This window comes from Sinohyriopsis cumingii, chromosome 3 (genome assembly GCF_028554795.1).
Source record: "Sinohyriopsis cumingii isolate HCF-2022 chromosome 3, ASM2855479v2, whole genome shotgun sequence".
Classification (NCBI taxonomy): domain Eukaryota; kingdom Metazoa; phylum Mollusca; class Bivalvia; order Unionida; family Unionidae; genus Sinohyriopsis; species Sinohyriopsis cumingii.
The window spans coordinates 69,671,288-69,696,793 of NC_142963.1; the positions used below are offsets into that span (position 1 = coordinate 69,671,288).

At 34.1% G+C, this 25,506-nt stretch overlaps 2 protein-coding genes across 6 annotated transcripts in view; one reads left to right on the forward strand and one right to left on the reverse strand.

The window, feature by feature from the left end:
- The window catches only part of LOC149803052 (uncharacterized), a 112,344-nt gene that overhangs the window by 77,789 nt on the left and 9,049 nt on the right, over positions 1-25,506 (forward strand). The window contains exon 3 of one of the 3 annotated variants that reach the window (XR_016420126.1): positions 11,408-12,241. The exons of the other annotated variants lie outside the window; for them this stretch is intronic. The gene's annotated coding sequence lies outside the window, so the exon portion shown is untranslated. Of the gene's footprint in view, positions 1-11,407; positions 12,242-25,506 lie in introns of those variants that run through there. 3 annotated transcript variants of the gene reach the window in all.
- Positions 17,212-25,506, reverse strand: part of LOC149803053 (uncharacterized) — a 30,770-nt gene continuing 22,475 nt past the window's right edge. For all 3 annotated transcript variants that reach the window (XM_089952609.1, XM_089952611.1, XM_089952610.1), the window contains one exon: positions 17,212-24,454. In XM_089952609.1, the coding sequence (XP_089808735.1) occupies positions 23,551-24,432 (882 nt within the window). In that variant the 5' untranslated portion in view covers positions 24,433-24,454 and the 3' untranslated portion in view covers positions 17,212-23,550. The remainder of the gene's footprint in view (positions 24,455-25,506) is intronic.

Below are 25,506 nucleotides of genomic sequence, written 5' to 3' on the forward strand. Positions count from 1 at the left end.
CAAAATCAACCAAACCACCTCATAAAGTCGTTCATGAGTAAACAAGTATCCGTAAATCTTTTTGAATAGATCTTAAGGTATAATGGTTGATATGTACGGAAGATCTTCTTCTATCAAAGACAAGAAAAAAAGGATGATATCAATTTGTCAAATTATGCAACAAAAGTTGAACTTTCAGATATTATGAACCTCTCTGGAGATGAAGTTGTTATTTTCTGGATAAATACGGTGTTTTAAAGACGAGTAATATGAAATGGAGTGACATAGTTAGTAAAGTTCTACTACGGATACTATTTACCAGTGACGGAAAAATCAGAGATTCAAATCAGCATGAATGGAAATAAAATAGTTGTATTAAGAAATCCAACATCTGATGAGGATGCCGCAACATAAATTATGTAGATAATAACTATAATACTGTAGATAATAAATTAACCACGCCACCAGCTTAGTATGACGCTCACGTAAGTATGTTTACAAATCTTCGTAGAAAGTTTAGAACAATTAATGAAATCGCAGAGGAATTCTTTGAATGTCCGTTGACTGTTGACGTAAAACTTTCTGAAATTAAGACAAAACTCGGCGATAATAAAACAGCTATGTCAGACATTGAAACGATTAATAAACGATTAGATGTTATCGGAGATCCTAAATCATTTTCAGAGTTAATCACAATAGCGCAGATAAATATCGATATCAGAAAAGGACTAGAAGATTTTATAAATGGAATTTCTGATATTGTTTAAAAATTAATCTGATTAAAATTCACCACAAGCAGATTATCAACGTGGTATATACAGTAGCGTGTGACCAAGCATTATGGTCACCACTCAATAAAACTATAAAATATCGCGCTGAGGTTACCGGTATATACAGGCTCTCAGTACTTGGCGTTACAACATTTATGATATCTACCACCATTTCACGGCGTTATCCACTGACTCGGTCAGGTGGATATCCTAGATCTATGTTAGTGATGTTATATGAAAACGACGAGGAAACATTTACTGTGGAACCCGACGAAAAATAACTTGGCTTCAATTATTATTGGTGCATTGAATTAGTAGCTAAATTCCCACCTAATTAAAATATAACGAATCTTCCAATCAACGTTCAGAATTTTACATACAACCAAGCACGTGAATGGCAAACAAAATTAAAAAATATCGTTGACAAATATACAGTAAAATTAAACAATGTCGTAGAGGTTTGGTTATCGTTGATATAATTGTTTATTCAGTGTCTGTTGTTATTACTGAATCCGGCGTATTATTTTCAACGATAAAAATGATCGCGCCAGCAGTTATAACAGTTTGTGTCTCAGCGTCAGCAACCATTGCTAGTCTTCTTAATATCATTGCAAAAATAATATGCACGTGCACAAAAACAATATTGCATGATTATATAATTAAATTAGACGCATCAATGCTAGTGTATTCCAAATTATCCTCGTTATTATCAACAAGTCTTAGTGTTGAGAAAATATCAGATTTTGAGTTCACGGAGATGATTAAAATTTACAAGGAAGTAATGACTTTGATATAATCCACGCCTGATTTAGAAAATCAGAATTTAAATAACAATGACAACTCCACTGACATCAACAAACGAGTTGCTTCAACAAATTATAAATAATACAACTCCGTCAAAAATTACGATGATATCGGTAAGCTCAAATAATCCTGAATTTAGTATCAATTTTCCAACTGCAATTCGCGAGAATGACATAGCACTAGCACAATTATGAATATATCATAGATGGCCAAATATCAGGTCAAAATCGTTCGGTGTATTACAAGCAAATAATTCGCTTGTATTTTCATATAAAAATATCGACGATGGAACTCCCGATTGTCAAGTTGTCGGCGTACCTACATGTAATTATAAAATCGAACAAATCAAGAGAATCCAAGATTGTTATAACAGTCCACGAACCGACATTATCAGCTGCGATTGAAATAGGTTCAACTAATTACCTTGTAGATATTTATCAATCATTCAATTCGAAGCGTCCACAGTTGGCCTGAAGTCTCACCAGAATATCATGGCCCACCAGAACAACAACGAGATGAATTTATTACACAATACGCAAAATACATAACGTATCAGGAATATTTACAAGGTTATCCATGCGTATTTCATGCGGATTTACGGTATAATTTTAAAACCTCTACTGAAATCACCATAGGCGGGAAGAAATATCCTGTGACGCCGTTAGCATTATATGACGTTGACAGAAAAATTCGCAATAATGTCGTTTATGAAGTTAAATTCAAAGAACTCGCTAATAAAATTAGAATCGAATACGTAAAGGCATTCGAGACGTTAGTGTAGTTATTTTAAAAATTCTGTTTTTGAGTTAATTAATGAAGATTTAAAACATAGAATCATCACGAAGATACAACATTTAAATCATGTTGCATTATATATTTTATTTGTAAAAAACGCATCATCTAGGTGATGATTGAGAGGACTTACGATATAAGAGGACACGGAATAAAAAGTAGTTGGCAACTACACATTATCACTATAAAATAACCGAGGAACAGTTCCCAAATTTTATATTGCCATTATTTGATATTAATGTGTTAAGAAATCAGGCAACGATCTTATCGATGAATATTTCCCCAAACTGCTTGAGTCATGGAGAAAAATAGCCACACCACCGGCTATTCTCAAACACAACAATGATCCATACGGTGGCGGCATACACAGTTTATCTACGATGTCATAATCCATACTTGTCAAGAATACATTTCAAACTTACTGACCGGAGCGGATACTAAATTGATTTAAGAAATGAAAATTTGAACATAAATCTTTACGTAAAATCATAACACTTTTTTACGATTTTCAACCTCAACATGAAATCAGATTTATTTTAATCTCATGACCAAATTAATTTTTTATAACTATTTTGATAAACTTGTCAAAGGAAATCTGTCAGATTTCTTAATTCTTGAGGGTAAAAACCCCTGCGATTCTCTAATTGGTTTTCACCATTTTTCGATAAATTCTCTTTTTTGTGTGCTCGAAAATCAATCCAAAAACTGTCCAAAACAATAATTTTTAGGTGTGCTATACAAGAATTTATCAAACAATAGTCAAAACCAATTAGAAAACTGTTGGGGTTTTCACCATCGAAAAACAAATAAAATTTGACTGCTTTTTCTTGATAAAAACGACTAAAATTAGTGAAAAAATGAGAAATTTCTACTAAAATTACTGAACAAATAAGAAATTTTAACAAAATTCAGAAAAATTAAAAATCATTATAATAAAAATATTTTAGATTCTGATTTATTGGTCATGATAAATATGAAGGAAAAAAAAAAGGAAGAATAATTGGGGAATCACTGAGTATAAATTTATATGTAAGATCTTAACGATTTTTGATCATGAAGAGTGTTTTACAATGAAATATTTAATCCAGAGGTATTATATCATGTACCAGCATGTGAGAGTTTTTATACACGACAAAGGCGTGCTTGAAAACGCCATCAGAACAATAACGATACCGCACCAAGTTGGGACAGAACAATTTAGTGTCAATATAATTATTGATGAATACGGCAGTGAATTTTTTTTTATTGACACAGGAACAATTAAATGAACTGCAGGGAGAACATATTATTATAATCACGTGTATTAGAGACCAGATTATTAATTATGCACATTATTGTATTGAATTTGATCAACTTAAAAAATAAGATCTAATTCCTCATATTGATGACAATTTCATAAAATATAACAGAAAACACAATTCCAGATTTTTTAAATACTGATTCTCTTAGACACAATCAGTGCTTTCACTACTACAGTTACTGACAGCACTTTCATTTTCACGATCTGACATAATCTTTCTTAATTGTCTATTACGTGGTGTGTTTATAATCTTGTTCCTTTCGTATCCGTTTGATAATTTTGACCTAATTTTTTCGATCTCGCGTGAAAGCGAGACGAATTTATCAAATTCCGTTTCCTCAACCGCAGCCAAAGATTGAAACACGCACTCATGTTATGAAGAGTTTGGTTTAGTTGCGACTGAACGCACCAAACGTCAACCCAAGCAGTATGTGACGCCCTCTACGATTGGTCGGCAGCGATGACGTCACATTAGGACACCTGGTTTTGTGGCGGGTGGAAATCGTTCCACATTCCGCCACGTATACAATGTTCGAGCTAAGTAAAGAAGGAAAAGGTGCTCGGCAAGCCAGCCCTGGACACTAAGTACTCCGCAGAACGCCAGCCCGTACTTAGTTCAAATCACGTCCAGTTGTAAATATCGACAAAATAATACCAATAATGTGTTAGCCACCTCTGCAATTAATCCAATCAACTGAGTTGATAAATTTGAAAAATGAAAACTAAGCGAGTTAGAATTTTGTGTACATAGTGTAAACATATTTAACTAATTATATACCAATCAGTTAAGTCTAAGCAACTTATAATTAGTTTGTATCACGCATAAATTAAAAAAGGTAAAATTTTGATGTTGGTAGCCAAATAGATCAAATTAGATTAATTTAAAATAAACATTATCAAATAGGTTTCCTAGCCAAATTGAGAACCAAGATTAAATCGACCAGGCAACTTGAAAGTAATTCTCTAGCCAAATTGAGAACCAAGATTAAATCGACCAGGCAACTTGAAAGTAATTCTCTGCAGTAAAGACTTTGTGTACGTGCTTACACTCACTGAATGCTAGTGCATATTCTTCTTTCAATAAGAAATATCACAGCTAGACCGGATAGGAATTCGCTAGTACTCGGTCAGGCGTATTTCCTCCATTAGTAGACACTTATAACGTGGCCGCCATCGTTTTCTCCCAGCCGTGACAATTTTTCGGATGCAGCATTAAGGCTGATCTAACTACGCCAAATGCTGTTCTAATACACCATCCACATATAGGCCCGGCTCTTTAGCCTGTCTGGTACCCGTTGGGATAAGTAGGAAGGTTACCGCGAGCGGCTTGCACATGTGTTGCCATACCCCCTTTCTATTTTCTTCTGTCAGATATCCTACTGGGAATAGATCATTACTCCCGTCTCGTTATGTCAGATATCGTCCTATCGGAATTCAAACAGATAACAAAGGCTATCTGGTCAAGCAAAATATGGCAGGTATAAACAAACCTAGTTTCTTACGATTAATGTACTTCATAACGGTTATTTCACCACTGACTCACATTACCAGCACACTAGACATAACAGTTACGTTCTCGTCTCAATTACTTAAATGAATGAATGAAATTCATTAAATTGCTTAACTACGTTTTCTCAGCGAATACACACATTCAAGTCTTTAACATACATGAAATCTCACTTCATGGCTTAACAACGTTAATTTCAGTCAATACGCACTCATGTCTTTATCATACGTGAAATCATCCAAGATTGGAGAATTCAAACGGATTCTCGTAACTCATATCAACTAAAGTAATGCATGAAATTCTTAGAATACTTGATTCCTATAACAGTCAAGACGACAAATTCGAACAATTCGTCAAACGTATACAAAGATGATCATTGTACGAATTCAGATAGATGAACTCAAACACAGTTATACTCAAAAGTAGTTAATGACATTTTCTCTGCGTTGGACAGCGGAAAGATTACAGTCCTCACCCTCCTTGATTTGTCTGCAGCATTTGACACAACAGACCATGATATATTACATCACCGTCTCCATCATGTATTTGGCATTTATGATACAACCTTACTGTGGTTCAAGTCCTACTTGGTCAACAGGACACACATTGTATCTGCAAATGGAATACACTCCAGCCCAGTTGATCTATGTTGTGGTGTTCCACAGGGGTCTGTTCTTTGACCTGTTCTCTTTATTCTGTACACGCAGTCGCTCTCAAGTGTCATAGATCATCATCCAGTGTCTCACCAATTGTACGCTGATGACACCCAAATATACGAATCTAGCCACCCAACTGAAGTTGATTCTACCATCCAAGGTGTAGAGAGGTGCATTTCTGATGTGAAATCATGGATGACATGTAACAAGCTGCAGATGAATGATGAAAAAACTGAGGCCATTCTGATCACAACAGAAAGACCTTCTCATTTACATCCTTTCCCTCAAACAATAAATATCAGCAACGGCAACATTAAATTCGCACAATCAGTACGAAACCTAGGTGTTACTCTGGACAGTACTCTCACATTGCACCAACATGTCATGAACATATGCAAGACTGCATTTCTTGAGCTGAGACGCATCAGCTCAATTCGCAAATATCTTTCAGTTGATGCCACTAAAACACTTGTGTGTTCATTAGTACTTTCAAGACTGGACTATTGAAACTCAACTCTGTCTGGTTCAACTCAATATGTACTCCATAAACTTCAAAAAGTTCAAAACACAGCTGCTCTGATCATACTTAGAATACCACGATCAGAGCACACCTCCCAGCTGCTCTGTACCCTACACTGGCTATCCATTCGATCCAGAATCAAACACAAAATTTGTTCTCTGTGCATCATTTCACTGTCGGACTCTAGTCCAACATACCTATCTGACCTCACCCATGTGTACACACCAGCAAGATACTTACGCTCCTCTTCTGACAATCGTATACTCATTTTTCCCACTATGAAAACAAAGTCATATGGACAGCGTTTTTTGCATACCAGGGCCCAGCAACGTGGGATGAATTGCCCACTGAACTTAGACACAAAGACACAGTGATCACATTCAAGAATTCTCTCAAAACTCACTTATTTCGACTGCAAGAACAAACTTAAAGACCTAATAATGTTTCCTACCTGAAATATTCTCAGCATGTTTTTTATTTTTTTTAATGTTTTTCTAATTTCATGGTGTTTGTTTCTGTAATAATATTATTATATGTTTGTTTTTTTTTATCTTACAGGCGTTGTCTAATGTTGTAAAGCGCTTAGAGCTTTTAAAGATTAGGCGCTATACAAAATCCTCATTATTATTATTATTATTATTATTATTATTATTATATAAAGACAATTTACGTACGGATTTAAACAAATAAATTCATGTAAATATAAGCAAATAAATTCAAGCAAATCATTATACTGGTGTCAGCGAATTACATAAGATTGACACAAATACCTTGTGCTTTCAAGTTTTGCTCGCTTCTACCGCCAGAATTGTGACCGTCGACTTTCCAGACATCCGGTCCTTCGGATAAATGTTTTAGGAGAGAATATCTTCTAAATTCAATCTCTGAGTCTCCTATATTTTTTCCTCTTGCAGGAAACGTAGACTGACTAAATATTTGGTGATGGGGCATAAAAAACCCAAGAAATTTCGTGTGGGAAACACGCCTCTTATTTAACGTAATCAATCAAGATTAAATAAATCTACTACCTTTTATAAAAAGGCGCCAAAAATATGGTCAGCCTGACTTTTAGATTTCCGAAGAACTGAGCCTGGACAATTTCAAATCTGACATGTTCGATACAAAGAACGAAGTTAACCTTTTCCATTCCAGTTTGTCTGACGGCTTGATTAAGAATCACTTCCTCTCACGACACATACGTTTAAAATCATTGCAGTATAGCGATTTAATACGCACCTGTCCCCACAAATCTAATTATTTGTTCTCTTGCCTATATTAATGCGCTCTTTATAGATCGACAGGTATTTGCACCCTTACATTTTTGCTTCCTATTTATTTTACAACATTTGCAAACAGTCATTCCGTTTTCCTGTATCAGCCACATGCATAATAGTTACAAATTAACTAAATATACTAGAAAAAATTAAATTATTTAATAAAATTGATTAGTAACAGAAAAACAACATGGAAGGCTATTATAAGCACACAAATCTACTAAGCATTAGAAATACAATTAAGGGTGAATGTCTCGGTAGAGACGTGGCAGGGAGTGTGGCTGGATTAATTGATGTAATTATATATTAGGATCGTGTGTGTGTGTGTGTGTGTGTGTGTGTGTGTGTGTGTGTGTTATTTTTAACGTAGCTTTCACAATTTTAGTCATGTGATGTCTAGCACGGGGGTATCAGTTCACATACATGTAGCATCTTGTCCAACTCGGTCTCATTATCTTGACACCAGGCCGACCAATCCTAACACTAACCTCTTAATGCTGAGCGCCAAGCGAGGTAGCGGCTAGTACCATTTTTTGTATGTCTTTTCACATGACTCGGTCTGAGTTCAAATCCACTTTGGCCACCTGAGTGGTATATTAAGATCGCATTATCGTATTAAGAGTAAAAGAAAAAATACTAAACTTTGCAAGTTATTTTTTATTGCTGTTAACGTTTTTGGAACACAAAAATATAAATTTTCATTGGCATGCAAACAACAGACACATTCATGATAGATCAAACCAATAAACACTTTTCGCTACGACTAGGTGATACACGAGGTTTTCACTACCGAAATCTGGCACGGCATGGCATTATTTTGACGTTGAAGATATTCATTTTAGTTGTTATCAATAGGCTGAAAAATATAAAGAAATGTTGGCATTGTTCTTCAGGAAGGGTCGTTGCAATAAAAGAATGAAGTTAAATGTCTTAATTAGTTCGATCTTCTGTATGTATGTATATATATATCATTCGGGTTCGATAGCACAAAATGACTGGTCAGCGAAAACCAAGGGCTCCCTTTTCTGGATTCATCTGCGGAACGATAAATTGTTCATATGTGTACCCGAAGTATAACTTCAGTGTTATCTTAAAGTGCATCACTTATTGCTCAGGATTATTCCAATGTTATCCTCTTAATGTCAGCATTTCATATATTGTAAAGTCTCAAACATACCATAAACTCGAAATTCTTCATAGTCATCAAATATATATTATATTATATTATATTATATTATATTATATTATATTATATTATATTATATTATATCAAATATATATTATGTCGTAGATCGTAATCCAGACACAAATATTTTATGAACCTGTTTGTTTTGTTTTGGGACTGAAATTATATTGTGTTCATGTGAATTTATAGAAAATAATACGTAGAATGGCAAACAACCACAGTACATTATTAGATTCCATTTTTTCTGCAGGCTATTAGCATTAATTATTTAAGTAAATCCCGTGATATTAAATAGTGATTGTGCTCCACTTTAATATAAACGGATACACAACACCATTACCAGTGTCAACTAATGCTGTGACTACTTGTTGTTACAATTACTCTCACCAACAGTCTCTTTCATCAGTCGGCATTTTACATTTTTTTAAAACAATTCTGAGATTCTCTCAACTGCACAAATGAATAAAACAAAATCTGCATGCAGCAAATAATTGCAACACTTCAAGGTGGTTTTCTTCTTCAAAATTCAAATATAACTTATGACTCATCTCTTTATTCTGGATTTGTAAAGCAATATAAACACATAAAATACGACAAAACCGTGCACTAAAATATCCAATCTTTTTTGTATAGAGATGCCATTCATGGTTTATTGCTACAGACCTTGCATTGGATCATATTTTAAGTTTCGCTGCATGATATCCAGGCATAGTTCCATTTAGAAACAAAACAAGTAGGGTGATGCGAGGGACATAGGTGGTACGTACAGATGATTCGTATCTCCTTGTTTCAAATCTATGCATTGGTGAGAGAAGAACTACTGCATGGTTAATGCATGGTCCGATAAGGTAATCCTAAGGCAGAGGTGATAATTTGTGTAGAGATATAATCGGGTTCTGGATGTACACGTGTATGTTTCGATTATGTAATCTAACACAGTTATTTTATAAGTCAGAGCATATATATACCAATGGTCTCACTGAAGTTAAACTGACTTTCCACAAACTATTACTGAGTTGGAGGAATCTCACATTTGACGTTTTTCAAGTAAAACAAATTTATTGTAAGAGATATTCGTAATATTCTCTCTTTGACGTCATGAAAATAGATTTTAAAATTGTCTTATGAATAATATACTATGCGTTATTCTACTTCCTTTTCATCTTGTTATATTTTGTAATATTCATTAACGTCTGGTCAATAACACAATATTAATTATCACCATAATTTAATTATTCGTCATATTTTAATTATTTTACAATAATATCAGATTCGTTCGTTAATAACGGAAAGGAATACCTTCTTATGAATGTTCAGCATTCTTGCTACAGCTTTTTTGGTGTGTTTTAGCTAAACATATATGACATAATTTCAGATTTTGCACCTAACGATTCGTCTGAAAAGTAGATTTCCATGACACTATATGAGCCTAAATTAGATTATGTTACATGTAGTTGATAGTGTCAGCCACTCCGACACGTAGGTTTACATGACACAATTTTTGGACAAATGGCTTATTCCCCCGCCCTTCAACTTGGAATACCGTATGATCTTTGGAGACTTAACTCATATGTACAAGACAAACACAGAACCAGTCATAGCTAGAGGAACGCAGCAGAATGTCGCAGTGCATGTTCTTGATAACCTATTTTAGGAGTAGACGATTGTTCAAATGCAGCAAAATCTAATCGCAGTTCATGTTGTTGATAACCTATTTTAGGAGTAAACATAAAATGACGGTGCAGCGAGCGGTATACCAAGCAAATTAAGACAGAGACAAGAATAATAACTGTAATCATATCAAGATTTTGTTCCTGAGTTTCTGATATGACGTCGATTTCTGCAATATCACATCTTCCATGGTTTTATCACTCACTCATGGTCCATTGCCTATCCCGTATACCCGTCTCCACATTGTCTGTGCATCTCTAAAAATAAGTATCAGAAATTCTGTACAGAAGGAGCTTGGGGACTATTTCCAGTTTAAGCGAGGACAAAATCTTTGGTGTCACACACATGCACGCAAATATACTCAATATCCACCTTAGGCGGACATTATAAAGTTACTTATATGCAGAGGTACAATTCAAAGAAAGCATTGATACACTCAAATTTTGTTTGTTTTTTGCACATGAATATTTCGGCCGGGTCAAAATGCCGTGTAATCTAAATTTATATGTTATTGGCATATTACGTTATTTTTAGATAAGCTGAGAAGACACAACTTTTGATAAAACAGAGCACGCACCTTTTTGCAAATGGCACACATTAGTAGTACATTGATCTTGAGAGGAATTCGTATCATTATATTTACCTTTTGCGAGGTAATAATTTTAAGGTCCGTATGTTTTTTATATATTACTGGCATCGGGGAAGAGGACACGTTTTCTTCCTGTGCCATGGCTTGTAAAGCAATATATAATCTATAAGGACTACATGTTTGTCAGAAAGTATAAGATAGGGATAGGAATCAAGAATTTAACATTGTATTTGCCCTTATTGCATTTTACTTTACCTTATTGCTTTTCATTTGCCCTTATTGCATTGTATTTGCTCTTGTTGCTTTTTATATGCCCATATTGCTTTTTATTTGCCCTTATTTCTTTTTACTTGGCCTAGCTGCAACACTACAGGATCCTTACCTGGAGCAGAGCCTCTTAACGAAAGCTATCTAGTATGTTTGTGCAATCCAAGGCTCCAAAGCCAATTTGGTTACCTTAATAATTGAGCCAGTAGAGGTTGTTCGACCTAAAGGTGTTAAATGATCAGAGGCCATACTACCAGTCCAGCCTTCTGAGCTGAAGTTTAACAACCACGCAAGGGTGATTCGGAGCACCGACAAAGAGGCGTGGTACACCATTAGAGTTATCTCCCTGGAATTCGATATCCTGATTCACGCAGATCTGGCACGCATGGGAAAAATGCATGCCTTGTACACCCGAGTGCTGCGCCATCGCAAGGCGATTATAGACTAGAAAGAACAGCAACCTAAACACAACGAAAAACCCCATGAATAGTCATGTTATTCGAGGACGCGACACACTACGCCATAGTAGTGATTCGCAGCGACTGCAGTAAATACGATCTGTCTTGCCTGCGAACTGCTATAGTCGACGCATAAGGACCAACTCAATGGTATCGTCATCTGCCCTACCATGCAACTCAACAAGGCAGACGAAATGCCACAGAACCCCGCTTGAAAAGATGCAGTATATCTGTTTAAACGCGAGGGCCATGATCTGGATGCTCTTCTTTGCGAATTAGTTTTATTATTAACACAAGTAAGATAATTATATTAAAATCGTCCTCTTAGATCAACACAAATAGGATTGGTTTTCTGTTTTACAAAGAGCGTCCAAGGTAAAAAAAAAAAAAATTAGAATTGATAAAACAGGTATCCAGTTCGAAGAATATTTATGTTGAATCTGGTCGATGTATATATATATATATATATATATATATATATATATATATATATATATATATATATATATAAATGTGTATTTTTCGTTGTATTTAGGTTGCTGTTCATTCTGGTCTATAATCGCCTTGCGATGGCGCAGCACTCGTGTGTACAAGACATGCATTTTTCCCATGCGTGCCAGATCTGCCTGAATCATGACATCGAACAGTATATATTTAAAAAAATGTTCTAAATGTCAAAATAAAGTTTTGAGTGACAAATTCCATTACCTCAATAATCTCGATCAACATAAATCAAAGCCTGAAATACAACTAAAATAAGACATGGCACCAATCCAGTTTGAAAACATGAAAAAGTCATCTTGTTTCTTAACTAGACTACTAATAATAGGCACAATTAGTTGCTATCCCTTGAAGTTAATAACCCTTAATAAATGATTTCAAAATAAAGTGTTATTCATGAAAGCAGGTTTAATATTAAATAATAAAATGTGAAATATTGCAAGGCTTTACAAAGAGACTTGCGCTCACTTTTCACAGTAAATATATCAGTATTTCTATTTACACCCGATCCATACTACATTCTTCTGTTAAGTAACTACACAGTTTCTTTTATATATCGATCAATTGCTTTGATGCATATCGCCGATTTCAAGGAGACATGTAGAAGCAGGAGCAAGTGTGAGTTGTCACAATGCTTGCCTGCAAAATGCAAAGACTGAATTCATTGTCATTGGAATATTTCAGGCATGCACTTCGTTTTACTTACTGAATGGATACGTAAACCTGTTCTAGAACTTTACGTGAAGAAGCATATAGAAAACAAGGTTATGATCCACAAATAAACTTAATGATAAATTTAGTTAATACTGTTTTGTTCATAATTGTTTACTTTTTCATTTCTCTGTCTTTTATCGAAACATCTCTCTTGCAAAAACGTGAAAACGTGGCTTTTTAAGAACCCTCCCTTAACTAGCAATATATATATTATTCTTTTACTCTTCTTTTATTAATGAAAATACTTCTTTCAGTAGCAATAATACGAAAGAAACTTTTAATCTGCGTTGTGATACTAATTGTGCAACATCAAATGTTATTTATTTGATCACATGCAAAAAATGTGGTATCCAATATATTGGAAAAACCAGTCAACAAATATCTAAACGTATGAACCAGCATAGATCAGACATAAAATACTTATATCGAAAATTATTTTCATCTCATGTTGCCGCACATTTTAACAAGAGTTCCCATACTTTGCAAGATTTCTCCTTTGCAAGCTTTCTCCTTTGCCAGATCTCTCCTTTGAACCTATTGTTTATAGCTGATTGTGAGATGGAAAGTCTACCAAATGAAACTTATTGGATTCACCGTCTTAATACGGGGTATCCAAAAGAACTAAAATAAAAGCTCTGTACAATATTCATTCTTCATTTTCGTTATTTATGTCCCCTGTTTACAATTAGTTAAGAATATTTTTTATATTATTCTAACTCACCAATTATTATGTACTTTTGAGAGAGTGACGTATGTAAGGTGAAGTTGTTTGCGTTTAAAACATGCACAATGGAGATAATGTTGGCATACATCTATGCTACATTAATGTAATGTGGATGATATTTCTTTGGATATTGTACTTTTGGAAACTGTATGTGATCTAAGCACACTGCAAACTAAAGTGACTGCTCCCTTGTGCTAAAAAATCAGTCTGAATTAGTCTAAAGTACACTATCCATAGCAGCTATTAAAATAGGGAAAAAGAATTTAACCAGACTAGACAATACCAGCTTCTGAAAGTGCAATGAATGAATTACCAGATATATCAAATGTAAAATAAGTTATCGGCTCTTTTTTATATAATTTACCTCTGAAGTTCAGGAAGTGAAAATGACCAACTGGAGCTAGTACTTTTTGAAAGGTGCACATCTGGAGTAAGGCCAAGTTGTATACTCTAAAACCCAAATTGCACACAATAATACAAGAAAATAAAGGAAATTAAAGGTTCTTTGAATTATACCTAAGATTTACAAGGTCTTTTTTAAATTGCCAGTATGAAAAGTGAGGAAACCCTAGGAAATTCTTTTTCTTTAAAATTCTAACCCTATGCAAAATGCGAAACTGTAGAGCGCCACCTTAAAACAAATAGAAAAATGCAATTATTTGTTTTATTTTCATATCATGTATGATGTTCTGAATAAAATGGTACATTAATATTGATGTTAAGCATGAAAATAAGCTAATATTGCTCATTTTGCTCTTGCTTACATAATTTGCCACAACAAGTCAACAATAACGATACCACACACACACACACACACACACACATAGCGCATTGTACGACATTTCGTGATTATGGACTGGATTTATATATGACAATTCCACATGAAATACATCGGACTGAAGAAGCGAGGGAGAAGCGTGTTGACATCTGCAAATGTGTTTCTGTTTCTGTCATTGAATGTTTGAAATCATAATGTCGGAAAAATATGAAGTCTTTATCAAAAAGACGCTATGGAATTTAATGCTTATTTCATTCTGAGTACAGTAAGAAGGATGTAACTGCACTTATATTCGAAATTACAGTACAATTTCGAAATGTGTAATCAAGATTGAGAACCTATGACATGGTTCATGTAATTCGGATTTGCAGAATTAAAGACGTACATTTTGAGGATGTTCAGGATGTAAAACTGTAAGCATAAATTTTTGCCATTCTTATCACCAGCTAAAGAAGACAGTATATGCCTTGTCACTTGTATGCTACTTGTAAGGACCCTTTCTTGCATATGTTGTATAGCTAGCCTAAATCCGAAACATTATATCAAAAAAGTTAACGCGGAATGTGTAAATGCAGCTGGAATGTGGCAGTCCACGAAACGTCTGCTTTACTTCATTCAGAAACAAATTTAAACAACCACAATGTAAAGCGCCTACTACGCGAGTGTACATGATTTGCTTACAAATCAAAAGTGCTGGCGTCTGCGTCCATTGTTTGTTTACAATAGAAAGTAGCTCCTTTATGCACGTGAATGCAATATGTGTATTTTCACGCGAGTTCAGTATCGGGTAATATTGCACGATTCTGACAAAATAACGGTGAAAAAACGAGCATACAATAATTCATAGTTCCTGGGTATCTACATGTAGTTTACGGTTCCGTATACACTCTGTGGGATTGGGGTTGTAGGATGCGTCTTCCTTCGTGTCGCAGACAAATGGAAACAGGAGCCACTGTGGCCCAGTGGCAAGCATACACTTCACGTAAAATGATATGGTTTTCATTTTACTATCTGATTAGCCCCATGCAAGGCATTTTACGCCGGCACAAAATAACTTGCCCATGTTGCCGTGCCATAAATTACCAAACCAATTACATTGTTCAGCGTTGTTAGTAATGATACTCTTTATTAAATTCTGTTATCTAGCATGACATATTAATCTACATTTTTCTTCCATATTCATCTGTGAAGGATTAAACCCCAGAATTGTTGTACCTAAACTTTCAAAAGTTTGGCAGATATTCAATTTTAAGTATAATTTCTTAGCTGCTCTCTACTCTATCTTTCTTCTTGCATGTATGAGCGGATAGTTTATTAGCATCATTTTCAACTTGCTTTTAATACAAATAATAAATAATTTTCAACATCATCCCACTTAGTTATCTATACCCTGTCTCTGACTATTCTTTCAGTTATCCATAAATTCTTATTTAAAGTACCATATTTGATTATTGATTATGTGTGCTGATTTTGAAACATCCGATGACCAATGAAATAATATCGAATTACGTTGACGCTTGATTTGAAGGAGGCAGACACAAATTTTGATAAAAGGTGATTCTACACATGTGGGACGAAGTGTTGTAGGACTCACTGTCAACAAGAAAGGGTGAATTGCGTATTGTAAACATATGCTTGGAGCAAGAACCTGGTCCATTTTAAATAACTAAATTAGTTTATGCTTGCAGCGTCGAAGACGTCAGGATTTCCCAACCGGTTTATTCGTATAGTAGTCACTATTCTAAAAACTTTCGAAATTGTTCGTTTCAATGATTATTTTTCTTGCTATGTTCAAATAAGTGAAAGAGTAAAATTCAGTTCTGATTAATTGCTGAATCTAATGAACAGCCGGATCGGATGTAACCATGAAATTCGAAATGGTGACAGAAGGCAGAGTCTTATTCCACGTGGATTTCCAAGTTGTCAAAAATAGGATTTAATCCGGAAATATTATGTACATATCACTGAAAGGCCTCTTCAACCAACCTTAACTCATGAGCTGTATGAAATACTGTTGTCTAAAATGTACACTTATGTGTTGCAGCAAACAGGTTTCTTTGCACCTATTGCATGATTTTATGAATTAGTCTGATTAGACCAGACACTCTCCATCAGTATCACTACAGAGTTGGACACTGATTTGTTAGACTATGATATATCAACTTAAACTTCGAATAGGTCAATAAATTTAGCACCGATTCTTAGTGTAGGTACGCGACTTTTCATGTCAACACCAAATTCAACTTTCTTCACGCTTTTCAGGAATGATGGCATGCATTAGCACCGGTATTCTACTTTTCATACCTATAGTAACACTCGCGTTATACACTGTATGAAAAGTTGCCTTCACAAATATTTAAGTTATACTTAAATACAAGTAAAGATGTAAAATGCATCAGTACCACCTTTACAATATCTTTACATAACAAAAAGATGAAAGGTCATCTTTAGTTACTGTAAAGACTAAAAAAGCAGTTGAGTGGTCTTTACAAAAATAAAAGGCATTGAAAGTTTGGCTTTACAAATATTAAATCCATACTAAACTGCAAGCTTTTTTGCCACACACTTACAGACTTTAAATAGTTTGACACTTTGCTTCATTTAACGTAAGGACAGATGGTATAGTTAGGTCTACCAAAGAGATTTGTTTAATGGGACTGTTCCAGTAAAGCTACAATAAATCCAGATAAATGTGAAAAATGATAACAATAACAAATGATCAATAGTTTAAAAAATGTATTGCAATCATTACATCAAAATGTACAGTCAACATCAGAATCACAAACAGTATCTTAATCGATATATATACATGATAATGGCCAATATTTCTAAAAGAACAACAAAAGGGTTAAATAGCTATTAAAGAAAAGCAATCATCATTTGGGAAATACATTTTATTAATAACTCTATTGCCAAAAAATATCAAACTAGTCAATGACACATTAATCAATTCCATCTCTTGTAATCAATGAATTTTTCTTTGTAAGTTCTGAATGAGTCATTTGCTTGGTGAAAACTTTACTGAGAGAATATTTCTGTGATTCTTGGATTTTATATTCCAACATAAGTACTGCCTTATTGTAACCATTATGGAATACAAATTATATGAACTTAATTGTAATTAATAAAATTCAAACTATATGGCTACAAACATGTTTAAATATAGAGCAACATGATGCAGAAACCAAGGTACTTGTATATATAATAATCTCCTATATAGCCCCATTGTTTAAATATCAATTATGGTCCTTTACTTCTTCCTCATTCATGCAAGTTATACATATGCAGTTTCATTACATTTTGTGTGTTATCATGTGCATAGTTTCACAAGTTTTTCGTTATCAGCTTCATTTAAGTTACACATGTGCATGTCTTCACACAATCTTTGTGTGTACCAGCTTCATGCAAATTATACAGGTGTATGATTTCACACAAGCTTTGTGTGTACCAGTGCGATTAGTGATGTGAATTGGTCTGAATTTCATAGCTGATTATCAGTTTCACACAAACAATCATCGATTAAATTCAGTTGCTGAGAGCAAATTTTCATTTTTGTTTCTTATACAGCTATATTTTTGCTCTCTAGGTCAAAATGTTAATAAATGAACATGAATGATCTCTTTTATCGATATAAATATGATTAACCAAATAAAAATGTTATTGTTTTACATTATTTGTGTTCCACAACTTTGTTAACTGAAGACAACTGCCGATGGCTGATCGACTTTATGAAACTGATATACTGTTGCAAGCCCATAATTAAATACATTCATTCATATGTGGTTTGTCCATCGCTGAAAGTATATAAGAACATGCTTTACTTGTTTAGTCAGTTTTTACTAATATTTTGATCAAAAGATTTTACATTTCAGTTGGAACAAAACAAAAAAAAAAATGTTCATATATATTAACTCAACAAGCACAAAATCAAAAATGCCTAATAGTAGGTTAAGCGTCTGATGACTGATATCATTCAAACATGACACTGACAATTGGGAAAAAAATCTGAACTACTGCGACACTAAAAACATTCTTTTATTTATTGTTACACAAGATACAACTGCAAACTAAATACATGATTTCATGAATATAAAATAGAAGGATTTAAAATTCTATATATTGGAATTTCAGGAAAAATGTATATTATGCAAAAACAACAATATCACTCTGAATGCAGTTCTACTATAGTCAGTTTCCAATCTGTACATAATATAATTATAAAGATAAAAAAAAATATATATATACTCAACGTGCAGGACATTTTTAAGATTGACAGAATTTAGTCAATGTGGTCTTATCTCCCTTTATTTTAATTGTATTCATTATATACCATCTTCATGTAAGTCATACACGTGCATGATTTCACACATGTTCTGTGTGTACCAGCTTCATGTAATGTATACATGTGCATGGTTTCACACAAGTTTTGTGTGTGCACCAGTTCCATGAAAGTAATGCATGCGCATGGTTTCACACAAATATTGTAAGGGCGCAATTTAAAAAGAACTTGCTTGTAACAATTAACATTTAAAGTAACTGTTCAATGGCTTTAGTTATTTATAAGCCAGATATAGAAATGTATTTCCATCAATAGTGGACATCAAAAGCACAATTTGCCTTTAAGAAGCCAACAATAAACATGTTATCTACATCAGCAAATTTACAGCAGAATAATATATTCATTTACTTAATCAGGACCTGAATATTAAAGTCATACATGTTTAGTCATTGCTATCAACTAATTTTTTTATTATGATCAATGGTCGGCTCATCGCTATGTGCCATATAAGCAATAAATGTACACGGTTTCACAGAAGTTTTGTGTACCAACTTAATGCAAGTTATAAACGTGCATGGTTTCACACAAGTTGTGTGTGTACCGGCTTCATGTAAGTCATACATGTGCATGGTTTCACACAAGTTCTGTGTGTACCAGCTTCATGTAAATTATACACATGCAGAGTTTCACACAAGTTCTGTGTGTACCAGCTTTATGTATGTCATACATGTGCATGGTTTTCCACAAGTTCTGTGTGTACCAGCTTCATGCAAGTCATACATATACAGTTTCACACAAGCTTTGTGTATACCAGATTCATACAAGTCATACACGTACATGGTTTTCCACAAGTTCTGTGTACCAGCTTCATGTAAGTCATACACATGCAGAGTAAAACACAAGCTTTGTGTGTACCAGCTTCATATAAGTCATACACATACACGGTTTTCCACAAGTTCTGTGTACCAGCTTCATGTAAGTCATACATGTGCATAGTTTCACACAAGCTTTGTGTGTACCAGCTTCATGTAAGTTATACACGTGCAGAGTTATTACACAAGCTTTGTGTGGGCCCAATTTAAAAAGAATTTGCTTGTAACAATTAACATTTAAATTAACTGTTCAATGGATTTAGTTACTTAAAAACCAGATATAGAAATGTTATTTCCATCAAAAGTGGACATCAAAAGCACAATTTGCCTTTAACAAGCCAACACAAAGCATATCATCTACATCAGCAAATTTACAGCTGAATAATACTTCATTTACTTAATCAGGACCTGAATATTAAAGTCATACATGTTTAGTCATTTACATCACAATGTTTTAATTCATGACACTTACCAGTTTATGTGGTCACAATTAAAAGAAAAATGTAAACATTTGTCTTGTATGCATAATGACTTAATTCTTTGCACAGGTATAAATATTGCTGGTCCCTCTCTTTCAAATGTATCACTTCTCCAAACTTCAACTGGCTTCCCATACATATTTTTAAGTGACTCATCTAATTCTGTAAACCAAGTAACTTTTGCTATTAAATGCAAACACAATTTCCCATCCAAAAAACAGATTGTGTAACAAATGTTTTTCAATCTGACCTGGCCATGGGATCAAATCAACTGTATTACAACCAGCAATCTTACCATCTCTATCAGACCAATGAGCCAGTATGATTGATGATCTATAACACCTTCCATGTTTAGTATCCAATATACTACCATATATCAATACCTAACAGAGCTGAATTCTTTCAAAAATATCTCAAACAAACGAACGAAAATTATCAAAAATCATTGCTTGACATAATACAAATCTACAACTGATCAGAAAATGTTAGCTTATAAAAAATGGCGAATTAAGTGAATAACTGGCTTCTAAAAACTATCTTCTGAGTTTTTGTCATCCTTGTTTCCGATTAACTGAACATTTATTTTTGAGTTTGAGTGCTTAGTTTTTCATTGCTATCAACTAATTTTTTTTATTATGATCAATGGTCGGCCCATCGCTATGTGCCATGTAAGCAATAAATGTCCACGGTTTCACAGAAGTTTGTATACCAACTTCATGCAAGTTATACACATGCATGGTTTCACACAAGTTCTGTGTGTACCAGCTTCATGCAAGTCATACATGTGCGTGGTTTCAAACAAGTTCTGTGTGTACCAGCTTCATGTAAGTCATACATGTGCGTGGTTTCACACAAGTTCTGTGTGTATCTGCTTCATGTAAGTCATACATGTGCGTGGTTTCACACAAGTTCTGTGTGTACCAGCTTCATGTAAGTCATGCATGTGCATGCTTTCACACAAGTTGTGTCTACCAGCTTCATGTAAGTCATACATGTGCATGGTTTCACACAAGTTCTGTGTGTACCAGCTTCATGTAAATTATACACGTGCAGAGTTTCACACAAGCTTTGTGTGAGCGCAATTTAAAAAGAATTTGCTTGTAACAATAAACATTTAAATTAACTGTTCAATGGCTTTAGTTATTAAAAAAACCAGATATAGAAATGTATTTCCATCAAAAGTGGACATCAAAAGCAAAATTTGCCTTTAACAAGCCAACACAAAGCATATCATCTACATCAGCAAATTTACAGCTTAATAATACTTCATTTACTTAATCAGGACCTGCCTATTAAAGTCATACATGTTTAGTCCTTTACATGACAATGTTTTAATTCATGACACTTATCAGTTTAAGTGGTCACAATTAAAAGAAAAATGTAAACACTTAGAAACTGATCACTAGTCCATTAAACATTACGATGGTAATAATGTCCTGTTAATTTGCATGCCTAAAAGTCCATTTATCTTACACAAGATATCTATCACGAGGGCAGACAATTATGACTTTCATGTTTTTCATTGTTTTGTATGCATAAACAAACTCTGACTTAATTCTTTGCACAGGTATAAATACTGCTGGTCCCTCTCTTTCAAATGTATCACTTCTCCAAACTTCAACTGGCTTCCCATACATATTTTTAAGTGACTCATCTAATTCTGCAAACCAAATAACTTTTGCTATTAAATGCAAACACAATTTCCCATCCAAAAACAGATTGTGTAACAAATGTTTTTCAATCTGACCTGGCCGTGGGGTCAAATCAACCGTATTATAACCACCAATCTTACCATCTCCATCAGACCAATGAGCCAGTATCACTGATGATCTATAACTCCTTCCATGTTTAGTACCCAATATACTACCATATATCGATACCTGTCTAACAGATCTGTATGAACTGCACACAGACTCTGCAGAAATCACACTGTTTGGATACCGTACACCATACATTACTAATAGATACTTGACTTCTACCTCAGTCAAAGCCATACTCTTACTAGAGGGATAGACAATTCCATCATTTAATCTCCTATCTGCATTCTGAAAGTATACATTCCTTGACGACATTTTTATATATTCAAAATCTGGTTTTTGACCCATTTCACTTAGAGTTCCATGATCTGGTGACTCATCTAAGCCAAACAGCTTATTAAATTCTGATCCAAAGTCATTCAATATGTTCAAATTGCAAACAATATCCATTGTGTGCAAGTTTTTGATGAATTTTCTCATTAACTGAATTTCAATATTTTTTCTGTTTGTGGGCACTGAGCCCAATACACCATTTTCTCTCTCAAAACTGAACAACCAAAAGGAATATATGGGTCCATAATCATTAATACACTAATCTAAGTGTGCATGCATATGCATGTTAGGTGTTACTCTGTCTTCCCCGTATAGCCTTTCAAATCTCTCACAAAAAGACAACAACAGTCTCTGGGCAAGCTGGACATTTGACTTTTTCATTGTTCTTGTGCATAAATTCTTGCATGCAAGAACAAATGCTCGCCAGCATTCTAAATCCTCTGATTTCAACACATCTTTTAGAGCAAAAACTGAGAAAAGTATGGTCCAGTTTTTCCACTGGTCTGCTGTAAAACTACCAAAACTTGATGAAAAATTTTTGTGGAAGTTTTCCAACATCAGAGGGGCATTGAATCAGCTCTATTTTCTCTTGTATCATCCCTAAATGTTCATCACGCAGTATTTTTGTTGCGTTCCAAATTTTTAACATATGTTTTGCACATCCTAGGAAAAGGTTATGCATAGGGTCAAGAACGATCATTCTAACTGGATCAAAATAGTGTAATTCAAGGAGAACAGAGTAACGTATGCCATATTTCCTTTCTACTCTTCTCTGGAACCTTTGGTCTTTGCTTTCATGACCTTTTGCACTAATTTTCGATGTGATTAGTTATTTCTCAAGTTCCACTCCGATAAATTAAAACCACCATAATTCTTCTCTCCAATCCCACCTAAAAATGCTTTAGTACATTTGTTACACCCCACTGTGGCAGAATGGCCTAAAAAAGCCACATAATTTTCTACTTGCTGGAATATCACAACCAACACATAACAATGCTAACCTGACAAGAACTGGTGCATCTGGAGATTGGTAACTTTTCAAATAAAAACCATTCCAAGCAACTTTAACTCCTCTACAAGTGGTTCTATAAAGGTGTTTGTTGGAGGCTCAGTTTTCATGTCTGGTATTAAACCAACTAAAATTATATTTTCCTGCTTAAACCTTTCTTCTCTAGGTAAATTCAATATGCATAGATATATAGCTCCAACAGAATAGCTTGAATGTTTAAATGGCTGGAACCAGTCAACATTCAACATTAATACATAACTACGTTCACTAGTAAAAAAATTCCATGCATCACTTGAAAATTCATGCCAAACTTTTCCATCATACACATCCATCAAAACATCATTAGGTACTTTTCTCTGCCTCCATGATTCGCATTTTTTCCCAAACCCGATCTTTTTACCAAATCCAAGATGCTATCCTCTAATTTCCTATAACAATATGTTTTAAAAGGAGTTAACTGATCCCCATTTTGAAAGCGTACAATTTTTAACAATGTCTCTCCACAAACTCTTTGTAAATGTGGACTAGGATGACATGGATAAGCTACATTTCCACAAATGTGTGAAACGTTACGACCTTCAATAACATCAATGCAGTCCTCATAGTCATACAGAGTAAAACATTTTGTACAAACGACATATTTCTTAAAATTGTCTCTGCTGAAAGACACAAATCTGTTCATTTGATAAATGGTTACTAGAAAGTCCTGATACAAAGTTTTCATGAAAACTGATGAATTTGAGTACAACACAGATTTTATTAGAATCAAAATATAAGAAAAGGCTCTATCAGGTATAAAAAAACAGGACTGCCACTTTAAAAGTGCTTTTAGAATCCACCAAATATAATCATTTCCAGATGATTTTTCAGTAACAAATTCTGTTTCACAGTCAGACATAGCATCTTCAAAAGCTGCTTCATACATGCTATTGTCACTTTCACTGTCTGAGGAACTGATGCCTTGACTCTGAACTGGTTCAAAATACATCAATCTATTCTCCTCTGTGATATTCTTTGGCAAGGGCAGCGCTGATGTCTGCCAAGGTAAATCTGTGCTCTCAAAGTACTGTGTAGTATTTTCTTCAACTGATCCTTGCTCCTCTTCCTCACCTGATTCACAATGAACATCTTTGCAATTATGACGTCGGAAGTGTCGATCTGAAAACTCGTCATCACAGTGCTGACAGTGTTTCCTTTTTCTCTTTTTTTCCATCACTTCCTTAAACTAGAATGGACTGAAATATAGAGAAAACCCATTTATAATTCTTGAAAGGAAATGGGCATTTGAAGACTTTTCCCCCAGTCATAACAATTTTAAAAAAATACTATACAGTGTCACTATTGATAATGACTGCATCATTTTACTCAAAAGATCATATTGGGTCTGAAATCTATGATTGATATCACCCTAGTGGCTAGCTGTAACATTGGCTAAGTATTTGTGGTTAGTATAACCATGTATCAACAATGGTATTTTAAATTTTCTCTCAGTTACTTCTCTGAATCAACAAGATTACCACCTGCATGAACAAAAATGAAGATTCGTGCTTCAAATGCCTTTTTATGTATTAATGTTTCAACAGAAAGTGGATGCTACTTTTGCTAGGGGCTTAAGCAACCAAATCTGACATGGTATCTTCTATTAGAGAATAGCATCTCAGATTTTGTCACATCAACATTTCTCTATACTCTTAGTTTCAACAACCAAAAGAATGTCAATGTCCCCCAAAAAACTGGAACCTAAGTCTTGCAGGTGATACAATATCGCTACAGCTAAGCTAAAAACTTCAGAAAAAAAACGATGGAACCCATGTTCAAACAACACTGATTTAATGTCTTTCAAGATTTAATGGAGTGCTGATTTCAGTCAGTAGTATTATATTCTGTGCATTTATCAATGTTCTCAACAAAGTTAGGTCATAACAAATTTCACTTTATGTTAATATTATCTTAAAGTTTCAGTAACTAATATAATGTACGTGTAGCCGATATCTCTTTTGGAAAAAAATGAATACAGTTCACCATGATTCAATATAAATTTTCCTCTTACAGACAAGAAATCATTTCTGGGTTTGAACTTTGGACCTATATAGTACATGTAATCTCATCTAAAAGTTACAGTGACTTAAAATTTGACAAAACAACTTTAACACAAAAATTTACATCAAATTTAAAGCTTTAGATCTGGGTTTCTGAAACAGGTATACCAAGCATACGATACTGAGAAAAAGCTATAATGTCCTGACAATGTAGTTAGGTCATTTGAATATCCATAAATAAATGCCTA